A 22,572-nucleotide genomic window follows, 5' to 3' on the forward strand; every position below is an offset into this window, starting at 1 on the left:
AACTAAAAAGAGTAGTAGTTTGCCTCGAGAGGAAACGAAACACGGTAAGCCAATATAGATTTATAACTGATGAATGAGTAAACTCCAGCAAGTATTTTTGTACAGCACCGAGTATTGCTCCATTTATAAGAACATATTACAAAGAACGGACTGAAACCAGTTTGCAGACATTGTGTTTCAACGTTCAACAGCTAGCAGATCAGGCAGGTGCCTGCTTATATGACGTTTGTTACGAAAATTGTGATGAGTGGCAGTATTTCAAAGTTTCTCAACGTTTACAGCCCAAGCCACACAAATACAACCAGAGCTTTAGAATAGGTGACAAACATGTCCCAGTGCTATTCAGCCTTCCTGGGAGACGAAACCGCGACCACCACCAGGCACACTATGGGAAGTACAGAGGGGGAGAAGTGAATTGCTAGTGTCAACTGACATTTGGAAATCGACAGCCAAATCATGCACATGTGACGTGGTATGGTTAACTTTCCCCAGTACTGCCGGTTTCTTCAGAGCATTTCTTGTGATTTCCTTACAAGGCGCCTAACCTTTTTCTTGAAGTCATCCCTCTTCTCTCTCCATTCCTTCTGCGCAAGAACAGTAGGCAGAAGTTCAGAACAAAGGTCCACCAAACAGCAGGCAAAATACACTACGCATTGTCCTGACTACAATTTTCTGTGTGTTTAAAAAGTCATTCAAATGTCTGGTGTGTAAATTCACAGATGTTTCAAGGACTATAGCAGTACCTGAGAAAATTCTCAGGGCTGCAACTAACCAAATAAATAGGTGAATATCTAAGATGAAAGGTACATGCAGAATCCAGTATGCAAATGTTGATAATAAAGTTAAATGGTTTTTGGACTGGAAGTTAGATTATTTTGTAGGATCTGCCAACTCTGTGTTTTCCCTATTGACAAGTACTTCAGTACTCTTCCCCCATCCCTCCGTGACAGATAAAATGCCATATACACCAAGGCCCAGGAGGAACAGAGTTCTCAATTTCCATAGCAAATGTTAAGTGAACTTACAGCTGCTTCAATATTTGCTGGTGATTCATCATTTGGACCAGAAAGCATCGAAATGATGCTCAGAACTATGCTCTCAACCTGTAAATGGAAAACACTCATTAAAATTACAAGAATCAGGAATATGATGATTAGACAGTAAAAAATGGCTACTTACAAAAAGCTAGAGAAGATAAACATATGATCATGACAAGATCAGTGACAAAACAAACAAGTAACTTTGCAACATTGTTCAAAATATGACTATTATTCAAATGCAAGATTCAAATGCTACAATTACTTTTGACTTTTCAGTATACCAGAAGCTGAGTTTGATATGTCAACGATGGAATTTGTAGTGATGTTTCAAGCTATCATACTATAAATTACCGAAGGTTACACCAACTCTACATATAAGGCTTCTTATACTTTGAAGTTTGAAAGGATTTACTATCTGAACTAGATAATATCAGATGCACAAAGATTCTTATGCAAGTTTAATAACTTGCTAGTCCAAAGAAAATAACGCATTGCACTTTACAGTAACAATATTAGAGATAAAAGGATTACAAAAACGAAACTCTAGGTGGAAGGCAAAAAAGTTATCATGAATATCCAAAATGCAAAACAAAGCCATCATCATTGTTCACAATTTTAGGAAATATTTGCAGTGTGGTGTTATGCCCGTGTATTGCATTGCAGATGCTTAACAAACTCCCAAATTTGCATCACAAGCTCTTTCCTTTGTCAAAGCTTATTGATTATTTATGTAAGAAAATTCAGCAGACAATACCCTCCAGGCCTCCACGCAGAATATATGTCAAGTTGTCAACAAAATGGAACTAGTGCAGAACAGAATGAAAAGGGAAGAAATTGCTTGCATCATAGACACCATAATTCGTACCGTATGCACTGGTGTCCAACGCTCACTCGCAAGCTCATAACCATTGGGATCATCACCAGGCGGATGAAGAATAGAAATGCATACACGTCCATCCGGATAAACTGGCAATTGACCAATATTATGCTGTGTTAAAATTATGGATCATGGAGTTACAGAAACATGAAGTTACAATGAGGAAAGCTGACCATTTGGATGCCACATTTCTGAGGTAAATCTGACAGTTGGAGGACTGTTAGGATAATTCTGTGGAAAGCTCATTATTGCATTAAAGTAACCTCCATCACTGAAAATAAATGTCATTGTCACAAGGCAGTTTGAGAAAGAACAGTTTAGATCATCAAGCTAACAGCCCAAACACCAAAGATGAATAGATGACAAATCAGCAAGCACATGAAAAGGGCTCTATATCTGAAATAAGGACTGTTATCAGTTACCACTTACTAGAAGTTTAAACCATAGCAGCTAACTCATTTTGAGCTCATATCAAATGTTTACACATTTGAGATTCTGGACCATGGAACAAGCAAACCAGTAAATTCGTTTAATGTGTAAAGAATCCTTCTGTCCAAGCCAAGAAAACACCAAAGAGCGCATTATTTGAAAGTAGAAAATATATTGAACGCATATGCAAGCTCCCTGACAAGAGTGCACGATTCCATTTTAAGCTTACCGAGACTATTCTTTAGTTTTCTTTCAAATAACTAGCTGGGTGGCCCGCGCAATTGCGCGGCTAGCATCCGTACAAAACTATCTATCTTTTACATATGATTTTACTTAAAATTTGTTAAACAACTATCTCGTTGTCTTGGGACATTGGACCGAACCTTATCATCTCGGTGTTTCTACTTTTATAGTTTATAAGAGTCACGTCGGTCGCTACCACTTACTCCTTTGTCACATCTCCGTTATTTGCTTGCTCGATCTACTATTGCTTCTATTCATTCTCCTTAGAACCTTAAAAATTATATCTTGTAGTTTTTAGAGTTTATTGGCTTCTTCGGTTTCATTTTTATAATATTTAGAAGTTCCGTCAAACGCTGCCATTGTACTTCTCTACGGCCAGTCCACTATCCTCTCTTTATTAACATTGGGATTTTAAAAATCGAACATAATTATCTAGAAAGTCCCGTCAAACGTTACCATTGTACTCCTCTACGGCCCGTCCACTGCCTCATCTCTTTATTAATATTGGGATTTTAAAATTCGAACATAATTATCTAAGAAGTCCCGCCAAACCTTTAGCGGCTTTGCCAATGTACTCCTCTACGGCTCGTCCACTGCTTCCCCTCTTTGTTATTATTGATATTTTAAAATTTAAACATGATTATCATTGGAGTTTATTTGTTAATTTCTAGAAATCCTGCCAAACCATCAACGGCTTTGCCACTGTATTCTTCTATGGCTCGCCCGCTGCCTCCCCTCAAACGTTGTGACCGTGCTACTTAACAACATGTCTGTGTTCCTCCTCTTAATCTTAATTGGGATTCTATTTGGAGTTCTGTTTATAATTTTTAGATGTACCATCAACCGTCATCTACTACTTTACAGGCATGTTGTTTCTCCTTTTTATTATCATTTGTCATCATTGTATTCTAGATGGACTTTTTTTTTTGAAAATTCTATATTCTTTATTCTGGCATTTTATTTATAAATTGTATTCCTGCATGAACTTTTCTATAATTTTTAGAAGTCCTGTTAAACACCGCCACTGTACTCCTTTATGGGGTGCCCACTGCCTCCTCTCTTTATTTTCATTGGGATTTTAAAAAAACAAACATAATTATCGTGTTAGTTCAGCTTTTACTTTCTAGAAGTTCCGCCAATCCGTTAATGGCTTTGCCAATGTACTCATCTACGGCTCGCCTGTTGCCTCCCCTCTTTATTGTTTTTGATATTTTAAAAATTGTACATGATTATCATTGGGTTTATTTTTTGTTTCTTTCTAGAAGTCCAGCCAACCGCTATAACCATACCGCATAACGATCTATCCATCGTTCCCCCTCTTAATCCTCATTGGGATTCTATTTGGGTTTTTTTTTCAAATTTGTAGATGTCCCATCAACCGTCACCACTCAATTTCTTTACAGGCATGACCATGATCCAACTGTTTATATTTTTTAATCCGAGAATTTGTAAGTCTTGAGAGCAAACGTAGAGACTTCTTTTTACATTAATTTATTAAAATAATAGATAGAATATTTTATTTATATAAAACTACATCGATCAATATACACCATTAAAATTTAGATCCTTTAAATACTTCACTTTTTATTATTAATATGGTGATTTCCGCCGCTTCTCAGCATTGCCCCATTCTCGGAGTATGAGCTATAACATATGGACCCTAAATACAGAGAAAGCTATTAGGGAATCTTGTTACTAAGAATTTTATTTTAAAAAAACATATTGTCTCTAAAGATTATGCGATAGTGCAAAACTTGAATGTGGTTGAAGGAGTTTGGATGCCCAGTTGTTTTGTCTCCCCTACACATGATTTTGTACAGGACGTGTCACAGTTGTGCATATTTATGATTTCTAATTTTGCTATGCAGACATGACGTGTTTGTCTCGTGTCAGTAAATTAAGTTTCCTAATTTGATTTTGATTTCAAAGGCTACTGCATAGCATGCACCAAAATTCTAGTTCCACGCTCTTTCACGTGTCCGATTCAAAAAGTCAAAGAGTCAAGCTTTTACATATATTTTGATTAAATCTCAACCCTTATAGTCTAGATTTGTTATGATCTAACGGTGTAGGTTTTTTCTTTTTTCCCGATTAATGTGAAAATTTCTAGCCTCCACGGTGAACGTGGTGCCTTCTTTTCGAGCTGTCTTAATAATATAATAGATGTGGTGTTGTAGTTTGCAACTAGTAACCACACTCATTACTCCATCTATTACATAATTAAAACAGCAGTATGGCAATTGTAATTTTACAAATAAACCTGAAAGATTCATAGCAAATGCGATTGTATATCTAATAGTCTATCCCCATTGCATTGGAAATTCAGCTAGTTTTAATTATGTCACATGCAGGTTGAGTTGAACCTACTGCCAGTTCTTCGGGTTCCTTTCCTAAAACAGCATCCCTGTACCTTTATGTTAATCCATTTATCACTCATTAGATTGGACTATTGTATTTCCAGCATGTGGTCCAATAGTGCAAACTAGCTGCTCTGGACGGATTTCTGGATTTTAAACATAAATTCTACGAAAGAAAAATCCATTCATGCACCAAACACCAGATGAAATTAGAATGTAACTTGGTTGATACATCGGTACTACTTGAAACAAGAGTGAAAAACTTGCCAGGTCAATTACCGGCAAGAAAGCACTAATAAATAAGCTGAAGCATATCTTCCCCAAAATTTTATGAGGGCATAAACTCTTACATTGAGAACATGAGCTGCCCAGTTTATCCCCATTAATAGAAAAACACAGTCAGTCTAATCGATACATAGGTTTCCATTTCCATGATGTAGTTTAAGAATCTGACCCCAGACTGTCATGAACCTTTACCCACACATATGCATATAGAAATATGCGCAATCTAAATGTGAACATGCAAACTGCCACCACTTCAACAAACCCATCCTGCAAAACGAGCTACCCATGCCTCATCCACACATCCAGTTCAAACCAAACTCATTGAAATGGGCATCAACCATGAAAGCTAGTCGTAGTACTGTGGTAGCTATGCAAACCTTCCAAGAACCTAAAATCATCGCAAAATTCAATCGGAAGCCAACCTCAAGCCACGGTTAGAAACGAATTCAAGATTCTGCCTCCAATCGCGGGTATACACGAAAAAACTCCACTCGCATGGCATGAACACGGATGAGGCAGATGATTCATGGAAGCATGCATCGAATTGGAGAGAGAATCCAACTCACTATAGGGTGTCAGGCGGGCCGATGATTGTGACCTGCCACTCGAAGACGTTGCTGTCGTCGACTAACCCAGCCGAGAACCCATCCACGGGGTGCTTCGCGAGATCTGCACCAATCACCAAACCACAAACCCAACCCCGAAATCGATCAATCCACGGATGAAAAAAAAGGGGCGCAAACAGAACACCGACGAACGAGGACGAAGCGAGCCGCATGGATCCGCACCTTTCAGCTGCTTCTGCAGGAGGAGGCTCGCCTGGCTGATGGTAGCCGCCATGAGATCGGCGTGGCTAGGGTTTTTGCGGCGGGCGCAGGAGAATAATTCTCGGCCTCTGCAGGAAGCGGCGACGCGAATCGATAGGCGCCGTGGGGCGCCTTATTTATAGAGAGACGGAGGAGGCGACGAGGAGAGCTCGGCGAGATGAATAAGGAAAGGAAGAAGGAGAGAGAGGACGATAAGGGAAGGAAAGAGGGAGAAAATGTGGAGCAGCAGAGCAGGCGGATAAAATGGGAAGCACCGTTTTGGGTAAAGGGCTTTTCGGTTGTTTAACCGTTTAACTATGATGGTGTTTTTTGTGTACTATTTCAGAGCAAGTAATAATTCTTTTAGATAAGCTTTTGTAGTAATTCAAAGCTAGTCAGATTCTGCAGCATCACGCAAACGATCGTGTAGCTTTGACATTTCGTAATTCCGTCCATTCTCGAATGCTCTCCGAGCAGGCCCAGAATGCAGGATTGTAGTACCACGCATCTGTCAACTGCTTCGGATTCATCGCCATGTACGCGCATCCCGGGGGGAATGGCCGACATGCCGCTTGTGCCATTGAACAGAGTCCACGAGCGAAGGATGGACACGGTATGGCGCCCGCGGCCAGTTGACGAATCGAGCGAAGCGCGAGCGCGGAGGGGAGCACCCCCTGGACGCTGCCGTTCGCGGTTTGGAGCACGCGACACCGAGTGGTAAACCGTAAACGCGAAAACTGAACGAGTGAGCCGACAAGATTTGGGGGGGCGTAGGCAGTCGCGTCGGGTTCCCCCGCCCGTCGGTTTGGCTGCGATATGACGAGTCAGCCGCCGATCGACCGCCTGTGCTGTGCGGTGCCGTGCGGTGATTTCCCCCCGCGGCAACCGACGCGCACCAAGAACAGAGCGTACGCAGCTCGGATTGAACGGTGAATCGGTGATCGGCTTGGTTGCCGCAGGTAGAGAGGACCCATGTCACCACTCACCCGCCGTCTCACGCTCGCCCACGCGAATTGCTCGGTCGAACATTGGCGGGAGGCGAGCTCATCGTGGTGGTCAACAGGCTTTCGAAAGATTCCCGTCCTGATATCTCCTTTCACAGATACGCTCATACTCAATTACGCAAGCACAGCAAGTAGACCGTGGTTCCTGCATGTGTCTTATACACACACGTTTAGAGCAAGTATAATAGTGAGTATAAGCCTACTATAAACTTACGTAGAGAAGAGATGTAACAAAATATTAAGAGTGTTGGCTCTTATTCAAGAGCTAGCTTAACACAATTTCAAAAATAAATACATTAATGTATATAAATGTAAGATAGAGAGTAGAAGAAAATTATAGTTAACATTATAACTAATCTACTATATATGTTGGCTTTAAAATAAGATAATAGTAGAAATTGAGCTATACTATTCTTGCTCTTACCCGCATCTAGCATCTAAGTAGATGCATAGGGTAGACGGATATAAAACAATCACGCACAACAAAGAAGGACACCGCTTTTGCACCCAAAAGGAAAGAACGAGACCCACCACCACTCGTCCACTGGGGGCTACGAAACCTACAAATTCGGCACCCACTTTCCGTCCCGAGAGACGCGATAGGACGGGCTGTTGATTTCCCGGACCCCGGACGGTCCCGCGCGACTCCCACCACCCGCTTCCCTTCCCTGGTCCACTCCAGTACTCCACCACCACCACCCAAGGAACGCGCGATAGCGAGCGGATCTCGCCCTCGCCTTCGGGTCCTCGCGATCGTATCGCATCGCATCGCATCCCCGCCCGCGCGCGAGGCGGAGTCGCACGCGCGTTCCCGCGCCACCAATAGTGCGGTCAGGAACCTGATGACCTCGCGGCTGACGCGCCGGGACGGCGCACACGCTGACCCGACCCGGCGGAGAGGCCATTCGCCCCCAAATTGGCCTCTGTTTCCCGCAATCCTTTTGCTGTTTCGGGGAATCGTTTGCCGTGCCGGGGAAAGCCGGCGTCGCTCTCATCTCTTGCTGGTGCAAGTCGCTGTTTTCTTCGTCAGGATAACGATGGATCTACTGTTTCGTAGGCTTGGCCTTTTCTTAACCCTGCATGTAGCGGCAACACCCCCCGCTGATAATGGTATGGACGATGTAGGCGGGAGCTGGAGAGGACACATGAACAGCAAAGAGCGTTTCAATTCTTTCCACCACATCTGCACAGTTGCACGCGATGGGGACCGTCAGGTATGGCATGTTGACAACGAGCGTTTTAATTCGACAACATATCTGGCGATGACAACGGAGAGCGCCATACGACCAACAAGTCAACAACTCATATTAATGCATCGAGATCAAAACATGTTTACTTTGTTGCTAATAATTAATCTTTTCGAATTTTGGTAGTATTTTATGGGTCTAATTTGGAGCCTTGCCATATTTTGGTGGAGTTTTTGTGAAAGAACTTATGGAATTATCAACTTTTAGTAAGTTGGTAATGGTAAGGCTATATTTAGTTTATTATAAAAAAACAGAAATACTAGAAGAAATACTAGAATGCAATAATATAGTTTATGTTGCTGACGTCATGTTTGGCACAAGATCTATTCCATTCCGAAATGGTATAGCGTTCCCTAGTAACTCTATAAGAAAATTGGTAGATTTACAATTGACAACAAAATAAATTTGACACTTGCATGGAACCCTTAGAAGACGAAACTATAGGCTTCCGTTGCAGCCACACAACGTTATGTCTAAAGAGAAACAAGCCTGGCCCATTCTACGGCTTCGTACGAACATGGGAACATGTCCCTCGTTGTCACCGAATTACAGAATCGTCTCTCAACGGAAAAATCTGATATATGGCATCCCTCAACTTATAAAATCGGGTTACTCTAGGCCTTTAGGCGATATTGACCCCCTGTTTTATCCGATATGGCAGCTGAGTTAGATGGGACCCACGTGGGCCCTTCACGTCAGCAGCTCAATATTCTCTCCCCTCTTTCCCATCCAATCCTCATTCCTCTCTTTAGGGCCAGCAACGGGTGGGGTGGCGGTTAGCAGGAGAGGCGCACCTCTCACACCGACTGGTGGGAAGATACTCGATGGCAGCGGTGGGTAGGGTACACAAGCGTGGCACGATGCGTGGGATGAGAGCCACGTGTCGATGCTCCAGTGGCAGTAGTTCCCCGCTCAGTTCCGGGTGGGCGGTCGACGTCAATGCAGATGATGTCGAACTGCAATCTTTCATCTCCTGCGTGTTCCGCGTCATCACGAGAGAGGAGCGCGGCATCGAGGACTCCTCTTTTGGGGACGTCGTCGACAGGTCGATGACCAGTGTTCAGAACTGCACGTGGGACGCAAATGGAGTCAGAAACGACAAAGATGCGGGGTTGGAGTCGGGGGAGAGGGGGCCGTGCTAGTAGAGGAGGAAAAGGCTGAGGTGGGAGCCGTAGATCTAGAAGTGGTAGAGGTCAGGGACGAAGTCGAGGGAGAGGTGTGGCAAGGAGGCGGTGAGTGGCTCAAAGACATGGAGGGTATGTTTCGGTTTCTCCTGTAAAGCATGGAAAGGAGGCTTCTATCGGTAATCACCAGAGCACGCTAGTGGAAATTATGAGAGGCGTGCGGCAGCCAGTGGGGAGAGGCCGCCGCAGCTGCGTGGAGTCCATTGTCGTGCCACGCGTGTCTACCCCGCTCGTCGCTGGCCACCGCATGCTTCTCCCTGCCGGCCACCACCCCTTGCCCCTCCCCAGCCACGTTGGAGAGAAGTAGGATAGGAAAAGAGGGGGAGAAGATTAAGGTGCTAACATGTGGGGGCCATGTGAGGCTCACGTTGGCTCAGCTGTCACGTCGGACAAAACCGAGGTCAATACCGTCTAAAGATCGAGGGTTACCCGGTTTTATAAGATGAGGGATATATACAGGGGCAGATCAATTTGTGGGGGGATGGGGGGCTCAATTACGCAGTTTCTTCAACTTCCAGCCATTTAGGAACCTTTAATTTATCATTCATGGTGAAAAAATCGAAGGGGGTGCTCCGGGGATATCCATGGGTCTTGTGGGTTTAGGGGGGACTCAAGTTCCCCCTGCACCCACGTTGGATCCGTCTGTGGAGATATATATATATATATATATATATATATATATATATATATATATATATATATATATATATATTTTCGGTTAAGGGATGATATTATAATTCGGTGACAAGATGAGGGATGTTTGATGTACTTTTTCGTACGAACATGTGATGGCATCTCTATCATGGGCCTTTCGTTATTCATCAAACATCAAAAGCACATCAGATTCGACGTCTGAAACCAGCAAATATGTTTTTGCTAGACCCAGCAGCATTTCGAATCCGCTTTTTTATTTTCAAAGATTGAGCTCCGCATCATCTCCTCATGATAATCTAGTGGTGCACAGTGGATAGCTAACGGCTGCCTCAAGGCTCAAGCCCTCGACAATCCGTTTGCTAATGGCACTACTCACTGTGCTTATCCCATTTCATGGACACTAGCGACTTGCGGCTGCCTGATACCAATGTAAAGTGTAAGCTACTAGTGGTACACTTTGCTACAGGAAAAAGAGTGCTGCCTTAGACACTAGCAAGTCACGCCATGCTTAACCTTTCACCTCTTCCCACGCACTGCCTTAGACACTAGCAAGTCTAGTTGTACAGCCCCCTAATAGCTCCAATTCATCTATAGCCAATCTAATAACCAATTCATACAATAATTGTTTACTATACTATTAATATATGGTCCCACCTGTCATACGCACAGTGTGTCTTGGAGTCCGTGCTGCAGCTAGCTACAGATCTGTAACCCGCTACTCTTCTCTCTCATCGTTTATATCATTAAAATAAGTTTATAGCTGGCTAATAGCCTGCTATTGTACCTGCTCTTAGAGCAAGTTTAATAATAGAGCCAACTATGAGCTTATAGCTTATATTAGAGTTAACATGTATAGTAAATGAGCTATAAGATTATCTCTTTTTTTCTCCTCCTCTCTCTATCTCTCACCTGTGCATTTAATGTATTTATCTTGAAGTATGTGAATAGCTAGCTCTTGCATGAAAGCCAACCCTCTCCATTTTTCAAATTCTCTTTCCTCCACATAAGCTTATAGTTGGCTTATAGCCTACTATTATACTTGCTCATAGAGCAAGTTTAATCGTATAGCCAACTACTAGCTCCAATTCATCTATAGCCAATCTAGTAGCTCATTCATACAATAGTTACATACTACACTATCAATAACTGGTCCCACATGTCATACACACACTGCATCTTGAAGTTCGTACTACAGCTGGCTACAAATCTGTAGCCCACTGCTCTTCTCTCTCCTTATTTATCTTCTTAAAATATGTTTGCAGCTGGCTTATAGCCTGCTATTATACATGCTCTTAAAGCTGACCCTCACCATCAACTTGAAAAGAGGATGGACCAAGCTTATACACTTGTTTGATCAATCCAATGTTTGGAGACCAGGGTTCATCAGATCATGATACTAGGGTGATTATTCGGGTTTCAAAAGAGAGCACAACGCTACCCTCTTTAATTTCTTATCCTAAACAAACTATCAATACGTAAAGCAGTAGGATGTATGGCTCCATGCTACCATCCATCAGATTTTAAATCTTTCTTTCATCAGGTACTAGGAAATAAATCGTGATTGGGTTGTATACATCCAATTGGATGTAAAGGCCAGGTTTATCCCATTGTGTAAAAAAAGGATTTAAATTGTGATATCGACAAACATGATTACATTCATCCTTGTTGCAAGCTGGAAGCTCTACTTTCCTTAGTAAAAACACATTGGCTATTTGTTCAGAAGGTGCCAATTATTGTGTCAAATGTTGTTGGTGTTCCATATTTCAAGTAAAATGAGGCTAACAAAATTTTAGAAATGTGCATATGTGATGTAGGACTAGTAGGAGTAGACTAGGGGTCTAGGACCAGCCAAAATTACTGCAGAGAGGCGCCAAAGACGCAGAGAAACAATCCAATGCGCTACCTGAAAAGGCAGAGCGGCAGCGCCAATAGGCAAGAAAAGTTTAAAAGGAGAAAGGTACAAGACGAGCCCGTTACCAGAAGCAGAGCCAGAGAGAAGGGGCATACAGGGAAAGGGTCTGGGGCTTGGGGTACTCCTTGAGTTGGTGCCGTGCCATTTTACTGCATCTCGCGTGCCAGTAACGTGGTACTTTTTTTTAAAGTGAAAAACCGATTAGGAGATTGCGCCTTTTCAGCAATCTATGGTACTTATGTTTAGGGACTAAACTAGTCTCTCTCAATCTTGAGACTTATGTTTTTAAAAGAGTGGCTAAAGTTTAGCCCTGCATAGAACTATAGAAGTACTATTCAAGGTTGCGGCAGCCGGCAGTCGAGTCCAGAGATGGTGGCGGAGATAAGGACGTGCCTTTCAGAATTTCAGTGAGAACATGCAAGTTCAAACCAAACTTAAATTACTATATATATATTTACAATTAAATTTGTTATTTTTGTTATAACTTGTAAAAGTTGAATTTGAATTTGCATGTTTGTGGAGTGATATATTACATGTTGATCTATCTTGTCAATTTTTTCGAAAATTTTTCATAGCCATTTAGATGACATGCAATAAACGGGTGAGCGTCCACTCGAACTGTTAAAACAGTTTCCAATAGTGGAGCATGTTTGTAAACATCTGAACACACTAGGAACATGTTATTTCAGGCTGGAAACCTGGCAGTAACACCATTACAGTCACAGACATCCCTGCAGCCAACACAAGCAGCAGCACACCGATTACGGGCTAATCGAACGTAAGTAACGACTCCAGCATCTAAACCCGCGAGCTAATCGAACATTAGAACACAGTCACAGACACCCCGGAAGGGATCCTACCGAGTACGCCTTGGCGCGCTGGATTCTAGTGGCAGAAGATGACCTTGAGCTCGCGCGGCGCGGCGCACTCGTGGGTGAGCGACGGGCTGTCGTGCGCGTAGGTGAAGGCCTGCGGGCACTCGCGCTTGAAGAACTCCGAGTACTTGGACGAGCGGCAGGTGCGCGGGCTGTTGTACATGTTGCGGCAGCAGAGCTCGTCGGTGCGGAAGGCCTCGCAGCCGCTCTTGCACGCCACGACGCTCCCCGCCGGCGTGCGCAGCTGCAGCTCGCTGGGGCAGGTCTCGGTCAGGTTCTTGCGGCACGCCAGCACGGGGCAGTTGCCCCGGCCCTCGTGCGGGGTCACCGACAGCCCGACGTTGAAGCCGTCCACCACGCTCACGCCGTAGGAGGTCTGGTCGTTGCCGTGGTGGAGGGAGACCTGCGCCAGCGTCGCGGGCGCCGCGCCGCCGAGGCCCGCGCACTGGAGCCGCCCGCCGCAGTCGCCCGTGGCGCAGTGGAGCTGCGCGCCGGCGCCAGTGCAGCCCGTGCGCGCCCAGATGCGGCCGGACCAAGGGTGGGCCGGCGCGGCGAAGGAGCGGTGGGAGAGCGCCGGGAGGAAGAAGCCGCCGCCCTCGAGGACGTCGTGGCCGGAGTTGGCCTGGATTCCTGGCCACACCGGGTATGGGCAGTTGTTCACGATGGTCAGCGTCATCGGCGCGTAGTCGGCGAGGATGACGCCGCAGCTCAGGAGCGAGGTGGCGACCAGGAGAAGCAGCTTGGCAGAAGCCATGGCGGCGAGCTGACCAGGTCTCGAGCTAATGAGCAGACTGTAATGGAGTGGTGGTGGTGGTGGTGATAGGTCAGGGGTTTTAGGGGGTTTTTATAGGCGACGTGGTGCCATTGTTGTTGTCGTGGTTTGGCATGTCCAAGTATAACACAGAGGGAAGGTGGCTTGTTTTTTTGTGGAGAACTTCTAAATTCTGAATGGGTTTATCAAAACTTGGAAAAACTATTTGCATTTTCATGACTCAGGACTTATCTTCTTGGAATGGTATCATTCGAGAAGGTTATCTCGAAGTTACCTATCCTTAAACTTCTTTTCTCAAAGCAGCTTTTCACAAACAATCCGAGCAAATGCAAAGCTAGCATCGGGCCATTTTACACCTAGCGGGAAGAAAACGGTAATAATCCGCGAGAACCGAGGGTAGTGGCCGGCCGGTGTTGCCTTCCTGGCAATAATCCTATAGCAAGGCACCTCCACCTCCATGGACCATCATGGCCCATGCCAATATGGCAATGCGGTATTTTTCTTCGTGACCTGTGGATAAGCATGGCAGACAGAGACACAGACATAGGACTGGCATTGGGCAAACAAGGGTAGTCCACTGGATTGGATACGAGGGAGGAGACGTACCAGCTTTCTCACACACTGTTCTTCCGTTGTTCTCCACCTCGGGTTCCCTGGCGCTCCAGGGGAATCTGCCAAGCGCAATACGCCTGCGACGTGGACGATATCATGCCATCGTGCTGAAAGCCTGAACACCGGGATCGCTTTCGCTTTGTTTTTGCTTTTTACTGCCTTTTCGGTTCTTTTTTCACATTGAGCCGTGTACTCCTCTGCCCCCACATGTTATCCTAGTGCTCCCCCTGTCAGGCTACTACACTTTGTTACTCCCCATCTTAGCGCGGATTGCAGTTTAATTTGACGCTAACTTCCGAAAACTCTCGCTTTCATTCTGATGTTTACTTGGACGCATGCTGGCTGGGTAGCCCTTGGTGGCTTCGTCCATGTCCGTCTGAGTAAGACTAGACGCTGTACGTATATCTCGTCGGCTAATGAAACTCCCGTACTCAAGTCCTTTGCCTTCGCAAGCCCCGCGGGGTTCATCTGTTCGGATCTTAAGTTCGTAACGACATAGCCCATGTGCTTGTTGGTAATGTCGGGAGTGGTCACCCGGATTGAGTGATGCTACCACTAGGAGCTGAAATGGCACTGCTCGGTATCTGTAAAAACTGGGCAGCATGAAGCGCGCTCCAAGAAGAAACTTGTTACCAGGCTGCCAGCTACTGAACCTGAGCGGTAGGGGTGCCGACAGAGGAATGCCGTGCTACTGACACCGTGCGTGCGAGTCCTCCAAGTAAACAGCACCCGGCGGAGGCTTCCGTCGTGCGCGGTGCGGGATCGGAGGACGAGGTCCGGCGGCGTTTGTGTTTCGCGCACCGCACGGCCGGCCGGCCAGAGCTGGGCCGTGGTGCATACGGTTCCTAATCAACACCGTAGATTTGTTCGTTTATCCGCTTGGACTCTCCTAACCGGCTAACCGTCCCTCTCAGCCGTAAAACCGGATATAACCACTCCTTCAACTATTATTAAAATCGTTTAAAATGTCTCTCTCAGTTGTTTTGAGAGCGGTTTTTGCTAACATAATATCCAAGTGGTAACCCAGACATCAAATGTATTGAAAAATAAAGTGGGATCCATATATGAATTAAATTTGAAAATATATTGTTCATTCAATTTTTTCTCAGGAATATTCGGGATGTAAAAACTTGTGCAAAAATATACCGTCGGTGTCGCAGAACCGTTGCGTGAAAATGACATGGGAATGATGTCGCGGAAGGTATCGCGCGATCTCGTGCGGCAACGACGCGAGACCGCGCGTGTCAGGGTTATGGATACCACATACCTAATAGTAGTTGACTAAATCTCGGCAGGACCCACCACATACCATATCCTATACGGAAACAACCTGCGGATATAGGAGGAGTTCCGGATAAGGAAAGACAACCAGAGTTCCACATGGAACGACAAGGACTACTCGGATTGTATCCATATTGGTTTCCCTAGTTCTATTTGGACAAGGGGACACCTATGTGTATAAATACAAGACCCCCTATGAGGAGAGGGGACACACCCAACACAATCAACATACACGGAACAACAGAAGCCACAACATACAAGCCAACATACGCTAAGACAAGCCGCCGGATATCGACTTCACGGATAAGCACGGCTAGTCCCCTACGGTGTCTCTGAATACTATTAGGAGAGACGAAAGCGTTATCTCTGATCTCGCCGGGCACAGATTCGAGGAGGAAGACTACCCTGTTATCGACTACGAGTCAGATCTTCAGATCGCCATGTCGATAACAGTTAGATAGGCTACCCCAAATATTGTACTGGTGTGATTATGGTGAATAAGATCAACGACCGGCTTTGGCCAACAGGATGTAGGGTTGTTACCTGACAATTCAAGGGCCCGAACCTGTATAAAAATCTTCGTCTCTGTCTCTTTTACCTCAGTCTCGCGTATACCCTAGCACCAACGATCCCCATACTATGCAAATACCGGAATCGCGACATCAAACGTCGACAGCGCGGTCTCGCGGATCGCTCAAGCAACCAGTGACACTGTCCGATGGGCTCCATTTGATTAGTAATTAATTACTTAATTAAAAATTAATTAGTAATAATAAGTGATTAATTATCCTGACGCTAATTAAATCGACAAGGCACGGTATCGCTGTTTGCTTGAGCGGTCTCACTGATTGATTGAGCGAGATCGTTCACGCGCGATACCGCATCGCGCGGTCTCGCATTTTCACTGCGTGATACCGGCCGCAATATCTTTTCCGCGTCATTTTCGTGCAACGGTTGTGCGAGACTGATGGTATATTTGTGCAAAAGATTTTACATCCCGGATATTTCTAAAAAAAAAATGAATGAACAATATATTTTCAAATTTAATTCGGATCAATATATCATCTTCTTTCTCTACTAACGTCTCTTTCCCCATTTCTTCTTCTTGACACCCAGTGTAGCAGGACGACAGCTGACAGTAGCAGAATGGCAGGACAACAATGGGTAACAACAGCGACAGTGGTGGGCTCTCCTCTCTCTCCCCGACCCCTTCTGCACTAGCTTGCCACGGGGAGGTACTTCCACCCCCTCCCTTGGCGACACCATCAAACCAAAACAGCATGTGGTCCCTCAATTACACAACAATGGAGCTGCTCAACGGGAAGTAGACGTGGTCAGAGCTCGCAGCACCTGCGAGGTTGGCAAGCTGCTCTTCCTCATCGGGTTCGACGGGAAGACCCCTAAGCTCCCAGTGTGCGTCTCTGACTCGTGCCGCGACTTCCTCAACAAGTGCCTCCACCGTGACGCCGGCAAGCGATGGAGCTGCGATGAGTTGGTGCACCACCCCTTCCTCTCCTCCACGGACACCCATGACGCTGGCAAGCCATCGCCCCTCCCCCTACCTCCCCCCGCCCCACCCCAAGCCGTTCTTGGCTGGGGGCAACCATGTCAGATTTCGACTTCGGCGACTTAGACGACATGGAGGCGCACAACAAGCGTGAGGTGATGGTGCATGCCAAGGGAAGGCTAGTGGAGTGGGCATCAAATGCAAGCGCGGCGGGGGGGGGGGGGGGGGGGGGGGGGGGCGTTGTCACCGCCATTGTGTTGAAGCCGGCTAGAAAGAAGGGCCGAATCCCGAATTGGGAAGAGGAAGGAGATCGAGAGGGGTAAGGGTAGAAGAGAGAGAATGACACGTGGGCTCCACATTCTTAATTGGCGGAAGGGCCAAGTTAACGTGCCACGCCAGTGAAAAACACCATGAAAACTGTTAAGGGAGTCAAATCGCATCGATTTTAATAGTTGGAGGGTCAAGATTTCTGATATTACTGTTGAGGGATGCGAATAAGATCCGACCACTAATTAAGGGTGTCAAAGTGGACTTATTATTTTATCGGCTGGTTTATTTTGGGCCGCGAAAAAGTGGGTGTTGGTTGTCCATCTGGGCAGAGGCCTGCTATGTTTGGGTTTTGGTCTACTCTTAGTCCATTACGCTTTTCAAGGCCCTCGTGCACGAGCATATTCTCAGGCCCATCTAAAAATTGCCCGACCAACGGTTGGGCTGCGGGCATGATAGAAGTCCACAGAACAAACCCGTTAACTGTAGAACATACTGGACTGTTCAACGTCACGGAGGGCAGGGTCTCACCAACTCGTGTCACCCGCCGACGACCCCACTCTCCCCTCCTGGCGCTGGCGGTGGCCTCTGCGTACCATCCAGACCCTTCCAGAACTCCCATCCGATCTCAATCCAACGTCCCAGATTGGCGCACCCCGAACATTCTCGAAACACCTTCAACCCCAATAAAACCACTCCCCCTCGCCTCCGTCCCCCAACTCTTTGCAAAAGAATTCCGAGCTCGCAAGGCGAAGAAATCTCGCAACAATCTCATCAGATCTCGAGATCTCATCAGGTTTGGTTTGTTCCCGTCGGATTTTTCTTTTCCACTGTTCGATCTTCCTGTTCGTGCGAGATGGCGAAGGGAGAGGGCCCGGCGATCGGCATCGACCTCGGCACCACCTACTCGTGCGTCGGCGTGTGGCAGCACGACCGGGTGGAGATCATCGCCAACGACCAGGGGAACCGCACCACGCCGTCGTATGTCGCGTTCACCGACTCCGAGCGGCTCATCGGCGACGCCGCCAAGAACCAGGTCGCCATGAACCCCATCAACACCGTCTTCGGTACGTGCTCCTGCTATTTCTTCCTTATTTTTTTTTGAGCTATCGTTGTTACTAGTCCTTTTGCACGCTCTAGTTCGAATCTAGATTGAACTGTCATCTGGATGGCTGGATGCATTCGTTATTAAGATGTTCCTGGGCGCTGATGTTGATTTCACTCCGAAACGAAGACAAACATTGTATCTGTGCTCTGTTTGGGTGTGCTAAATTGCTAATCTCATAAAACCAAAGAATAATGATGATATTAAACAAGTATCATGCATTTACTACAACTCTCAGGGTCTGTACTTGAATGGTTGAACATTGAAATTGATAGGAGTTGCTAGTTGTCAAGAAATTGATAGGAGCTGCTAGTTGTCAAGAGATTGAACTGAACAATTTAAACATTGTATCTATGCTCTGTTTGGGTGTGCTAAATTGCTAATCTCATAAAACCAAAGAATAAGGATTATATTAAACAAGTATCATGCATTTACTGCAACTCTCAGGGTCTGTACTTGAATGGTTGAACATTGAAATTGATAGGAGTTGCTAGTTGTCAAGAGATTGAATTGAACAATTTGCTAGTTGTACATGTTACATTTTGTTGCAGTGGTGCATTTTGTTCTATGGAATTTTCGTCTGGAAATTCTGCTTGTTGGCTAGTTAGTAATGCGGTGGTAAATCACAGGGAGTAGGCAACTCATATTCTCGTGGAATTTGCTTTGAGCGAAATATATACCCACAATTTGTTTTGCAGTGGTGCATTTTGTTCTATGGAATTTTCGTCTGGAAATTCTGCTTGTTGGCTAGTTAGTAATGCGGTGGTAAATCACAGGGAGTAGGCAACTCATATTCTCGTGGAATTTGCTTTGAGCGAAATATATACCCACAATTTGTTTTGCAGTGGTGCATTTTGTTCTATGGAATTTTCGTCTGGAAATTCTGCTTGTTGGCTAGTTAGTAATGCGGTGGTAAATCACAGGGAGTAGGCAACTCATATTCTCGTGGAATTTGCTTTGAGCGAAATATATACCCACAATTTGTATTAGTACATTGCTTACTGATTGATAAATTAAGCTAGCTTTACTGCTTGTCATGCCTGCTGTACTCTGCTTTACCTGTAAGATGAATTTTTAAGCTGGCTTTACTGCTTGTCATGCCTGCTGTGCTCTGCTTTACCTGTAAGCTGAATTTTCATATGAATTCAATTGAACAATCTGACTCATAATCTCGTTCAATTTTGAATGCAGATGCCAAGCGACTGATAGGTAGGCGGTTCTCCGACCCGTCCGTGCAGAGCGACATGAAGCTGTGGCCGTTCAAGGTCATCCCTGGCCCCGGCGACAAGCCTATGATTGTGGTGCAGTACAAGGGCGAGGAGAAGCAGTTCTCCGCCGAGGAGATCTCCTCCATGGTGCTCATCAAGATGAGGGAGATCGCTGAAGCCTACCTCGGCTCCAACATCAAGAACGCCGTGGTGACGGTGCCGGCCTACTTCAACGACTCGCAGAGGCAGGCCACCAAGGACGCCGGTGTCATTGCCGGCCTCAACGTGATGCGCATCATCAACGAGCCCACCGCCGCGGCCATCGCCTACGGTCTTGACAAGAAGGCCACCAGCTCCGGCGAGAAGAACGTGCTCATCTTCGATCTTGGCGGTGGCACGTTCGATGTGTCGCTGCTCACCATTGAGGAGGGCATTTTCGAGGTGAAGGCCACTGCTGGTGACACTCACCTTGGTGGTGAGGACTTCGACAACCGCATGGTGAACCATTTCGTCCAGGAGTTCAAGCGCAAGAACAAGAAGGACATCAGCGGCAACCCGCGTGCTCTGCGCCGGCTGCGCACGGCCTGCGAGCGCGCCAAGCGCACGCTGTCGTCGACCGCACAGACCACCATTGAGATCGACTCCCTGTACGAGGGCATCGACTTCTACTCGACCATCACCAGGGCTCGCTTCGAGGAGCTCAACATGGACCTGTTCCGCAAGTGCATGGAGCCGGTGGAGAAGTGCCTGCGCGACGCCAAGATGGACAAGAGCAGCGTGCACGACGTCGTGCTCGTCGGCGGCTCCACCCGCATCCCCAAGGTGCAGCAGCTGCTTCAGGACTTCTTCAACGGCAAGGAGCTGTGCAAGAGCATCAACCCCGACGAGGCCGTGGCATACGGCGCCGCTGTCCAGGCCGCCATCCTCAGCGGCGAGGGCAACGAGAAGGTGCAGGACCTGCTTCTGCTCGACGTCACGCCGCTGTCGCTGGGGCTCGAGACAGCAGGAGGTGTCATGACCGTGCTCATCCCGAGGAACACCACCATCCCCACCAAGAAGGAGCAGGTGTTCTCGACCTACTCCGACAATCAGCCTGGCGTCCTGATCCAGGTGTACGAGGGTGAGCGTGCCCGGACCAAGGACAACAACCTGCTGGGCAAGTTCGAGCTCTCCGGCATCCCTCCAGCTCCCCGCGGCGTGCCCCAGATCACCGTCTGCTTCGACATCGACGCCAATGGCATCCTCAACGTCTCTGCCGAGGACAAGACCACCGGGCAGAAGAACAAGATCACCATCACCAACGACAAGGGCAGGCTGAGCAAGGAGGAGATCGAGAAGATGGTGCAGGAGGCGGAGAAGTACAAGGCGGAGGACGAGGAGCACAAGAAGAAGGTGGACGCCAAGAACGCGCTCGAGAACTACGCCTACAACATGAGGAACACCATCAAGGACGACAAGATCGCCTCCAAGCTCTCGGCGGACGACAAGAAGAAGATCGAGGACGCCATCGACGGCGCCATCAACTGGCTCGACAGCAACCAGCTCGCGGAGGCGGACGAGTTCGAGGACAAGATGAAGGAGCTGGAGAGCATCTGCAACCCCATCATCGCGAAGATGTACCAGGGCGCCGGCGCGGACATGGGCGGCGCCGCTGGCATGGACGAGGACGCGCCGGCGGGTGGCAGCGGTGCAGGCCCCAAGATCGAGGAGGTCGATTAAGCTGGTGGTGGTCCTACGTGATTCCGGCTGGAAGGGAGTCTGAACCGTGTGATGTGGCTGGCGTCGTGTGATCCCCTGTTTTTTAGCCGTCGAGAGTTTCGTGCGATGAAGCTTTTGGAAGTGTGTATCGCCGTATGGTTTTACCTGAACTTGCTCTGAAATAGTTTAAGCTTTGACCTAAATCGCTCTGTCTCTCTCTTTTTGTGCGGCTTGAGGCTTGCCTGCTTCACGAGTTCGTTCGGTCGCAGTTTCAGACAGAGGATTAGCCGCAAGTTTGTTCTCTTGCCCTTATCTTTTCGTCAGACAAAGTTAAAGTTGGTGGGATGCAATGACTAGCGAGTTCTGTCTTCTTTTTTTTTTTTTTCCATTCTTCCTCACACTGAGGATTAGCCAGTTGCTACTGTTTTCTTTACCTTTATTCCTCAAAACAGGACCAATTTTGAGACGCTGTTTTCTTTTCCTTTATTCTTCAAAACAGGATCAAATCAATCTTTTGCGGCTGCGACCAACACAAATGAATTCAGCTTCTTTTGATATGCAACGCAATTCTGCCCTGACCTGATTGACCCAAACTCTAGGGGTAGGGAGTCACCCAAATTTTAGGAGCAATAGGCGAATTGCACGTCCGTTTCATGTTTCTAAACCTAAGGGAAATATCAATCAAAATGCCGACTTGTTTTAGGAATCGACACACAAAAAAAAAATCTTTGAGATTGACTAAGATTAGTGCCATAGTTTAGTTTAAACAAATTTTGTAGGCAGTTGTATAGGTTTTCACTGCTGCTATTCACAAGTTCTTTGCCGATCTACAATTCACTGCTGTATCAGAGTGTCCTTGACGGTTTGACACAGCTGAGCTCTACCAAATCATGGTTGGCTTCTGTAGTCAGCTGCTTTCGAATTTGCAAGCCTAATTGGAAGATGAACTACTTCTCCTTTAGTATAATCCTATAAAGAGTTGCATTCAGTGAGTTCTTGGGCGCGCATATACTCTGCAGACCCGCAGCAATGTTCACCATCTCACAACCTATACTACCATATCCAAAAAGACCATCTAACTGCTAGAATTCAACGTATCTCTGCAGGAGAAGATCAAGGCAATCCTGCATATGCCCATTCCTGTGTTGATTGGCACATGACACATGCAACTAGGTTCTTACCCACAAATCATATCTTAGTGCTAAACAA

The 22,572-nt window shown here is 46.4% G+C and overlaps 3 protein-coding genes across 3 annotated transcripts; 1 reads left to right on the plus strand and 2 right to left on the minus strand.

The window, feature by feature from the left end:
* Positions 1 to 45: 45 nt before the first annotated feature.
* LOC127769590 (ubiquitin-conjugating enzyme E2 7) lies at positions 46 to 6,283 on the minus strand. The gene is made up of 6 exons (XM_052295185.1): positions 6,020 to 6,283; positions 5,798 to 5,900; positions 2,091 to 2,188; positions 1,906 to 2,006; positions 1,026 to 1,103; positions 46 to 584 (listed from the first exon to the last, which is right to left on the minus strand). The coding sequence occupies exons 1-6, from the start codon at positions 6,069 to 6,071 to the stop codon at positions 507 to 509; spliced, it is 510 nt and encodes a 169-aa protein (XP_052151145.1). The 5' UTR covers positions 6,072 to 6,283; the 3' UTR covers positions 46 to 506.
* A 6,404-nt stretch (positions 6,284 to 12,687) lies between these two features.
* LOC127763106 (osmotin-like protein) lies at positions 12,688 to 13,783 on the minus strand. The gene has a single exon (XM_052287721.1). The coding sequence runs from the start codon at positions 13,665 to 13,667 to the stop codon at positions 12,924 to 12,926; it is 744 nt and encodes a 247-aa protein (XP_052143681.1). The 5' UTR covers positions 13,668 to 13,783; the 3' UTR covers positions 12,688 to 12,923.
* A 4,270-nt stretch (positions 13,784 to 18,053) lies between these two features.
* Positions 18,054 to 21,566, plus strand: LOC127760755 (heat shock 70 kDa protein 4). The gene is made up of 2 exons (XM_052285054.1): positions 18,054 to 18,419; positions 19,649 to 21,566. Exons 1-2 carry the CDS (start codon positions 18,209 to 18,211, stop codon positions 21,382 to 21,384), a joined length of 1,947 nt encoding a protein of 648 aa, XP_052141014.1. The 5' UTR covers positions 18,054 to 18,208; the 3' UTR covers positions 21,385 to 21,566.
* The last annotated feature ends 1,006 nt before the right edge of the window (positions 21,567 to 22,572 follow it).

The sequence above is a fragment of the Oryza glaberrima genome, chromosome 1 (genome assembly GCF_000147395.1).
Source record: "Oryza glaberrima chromosome 1, OglaRS2, whole genome shotgun sequence".
In the NCBI taxonomy this organism is placed as follows: Eukaryota; Viridiplantae; Streptophyta; class Magnoliopsida; order Poales; family Poaceae; genus Oryza; species Oryza glaberrima.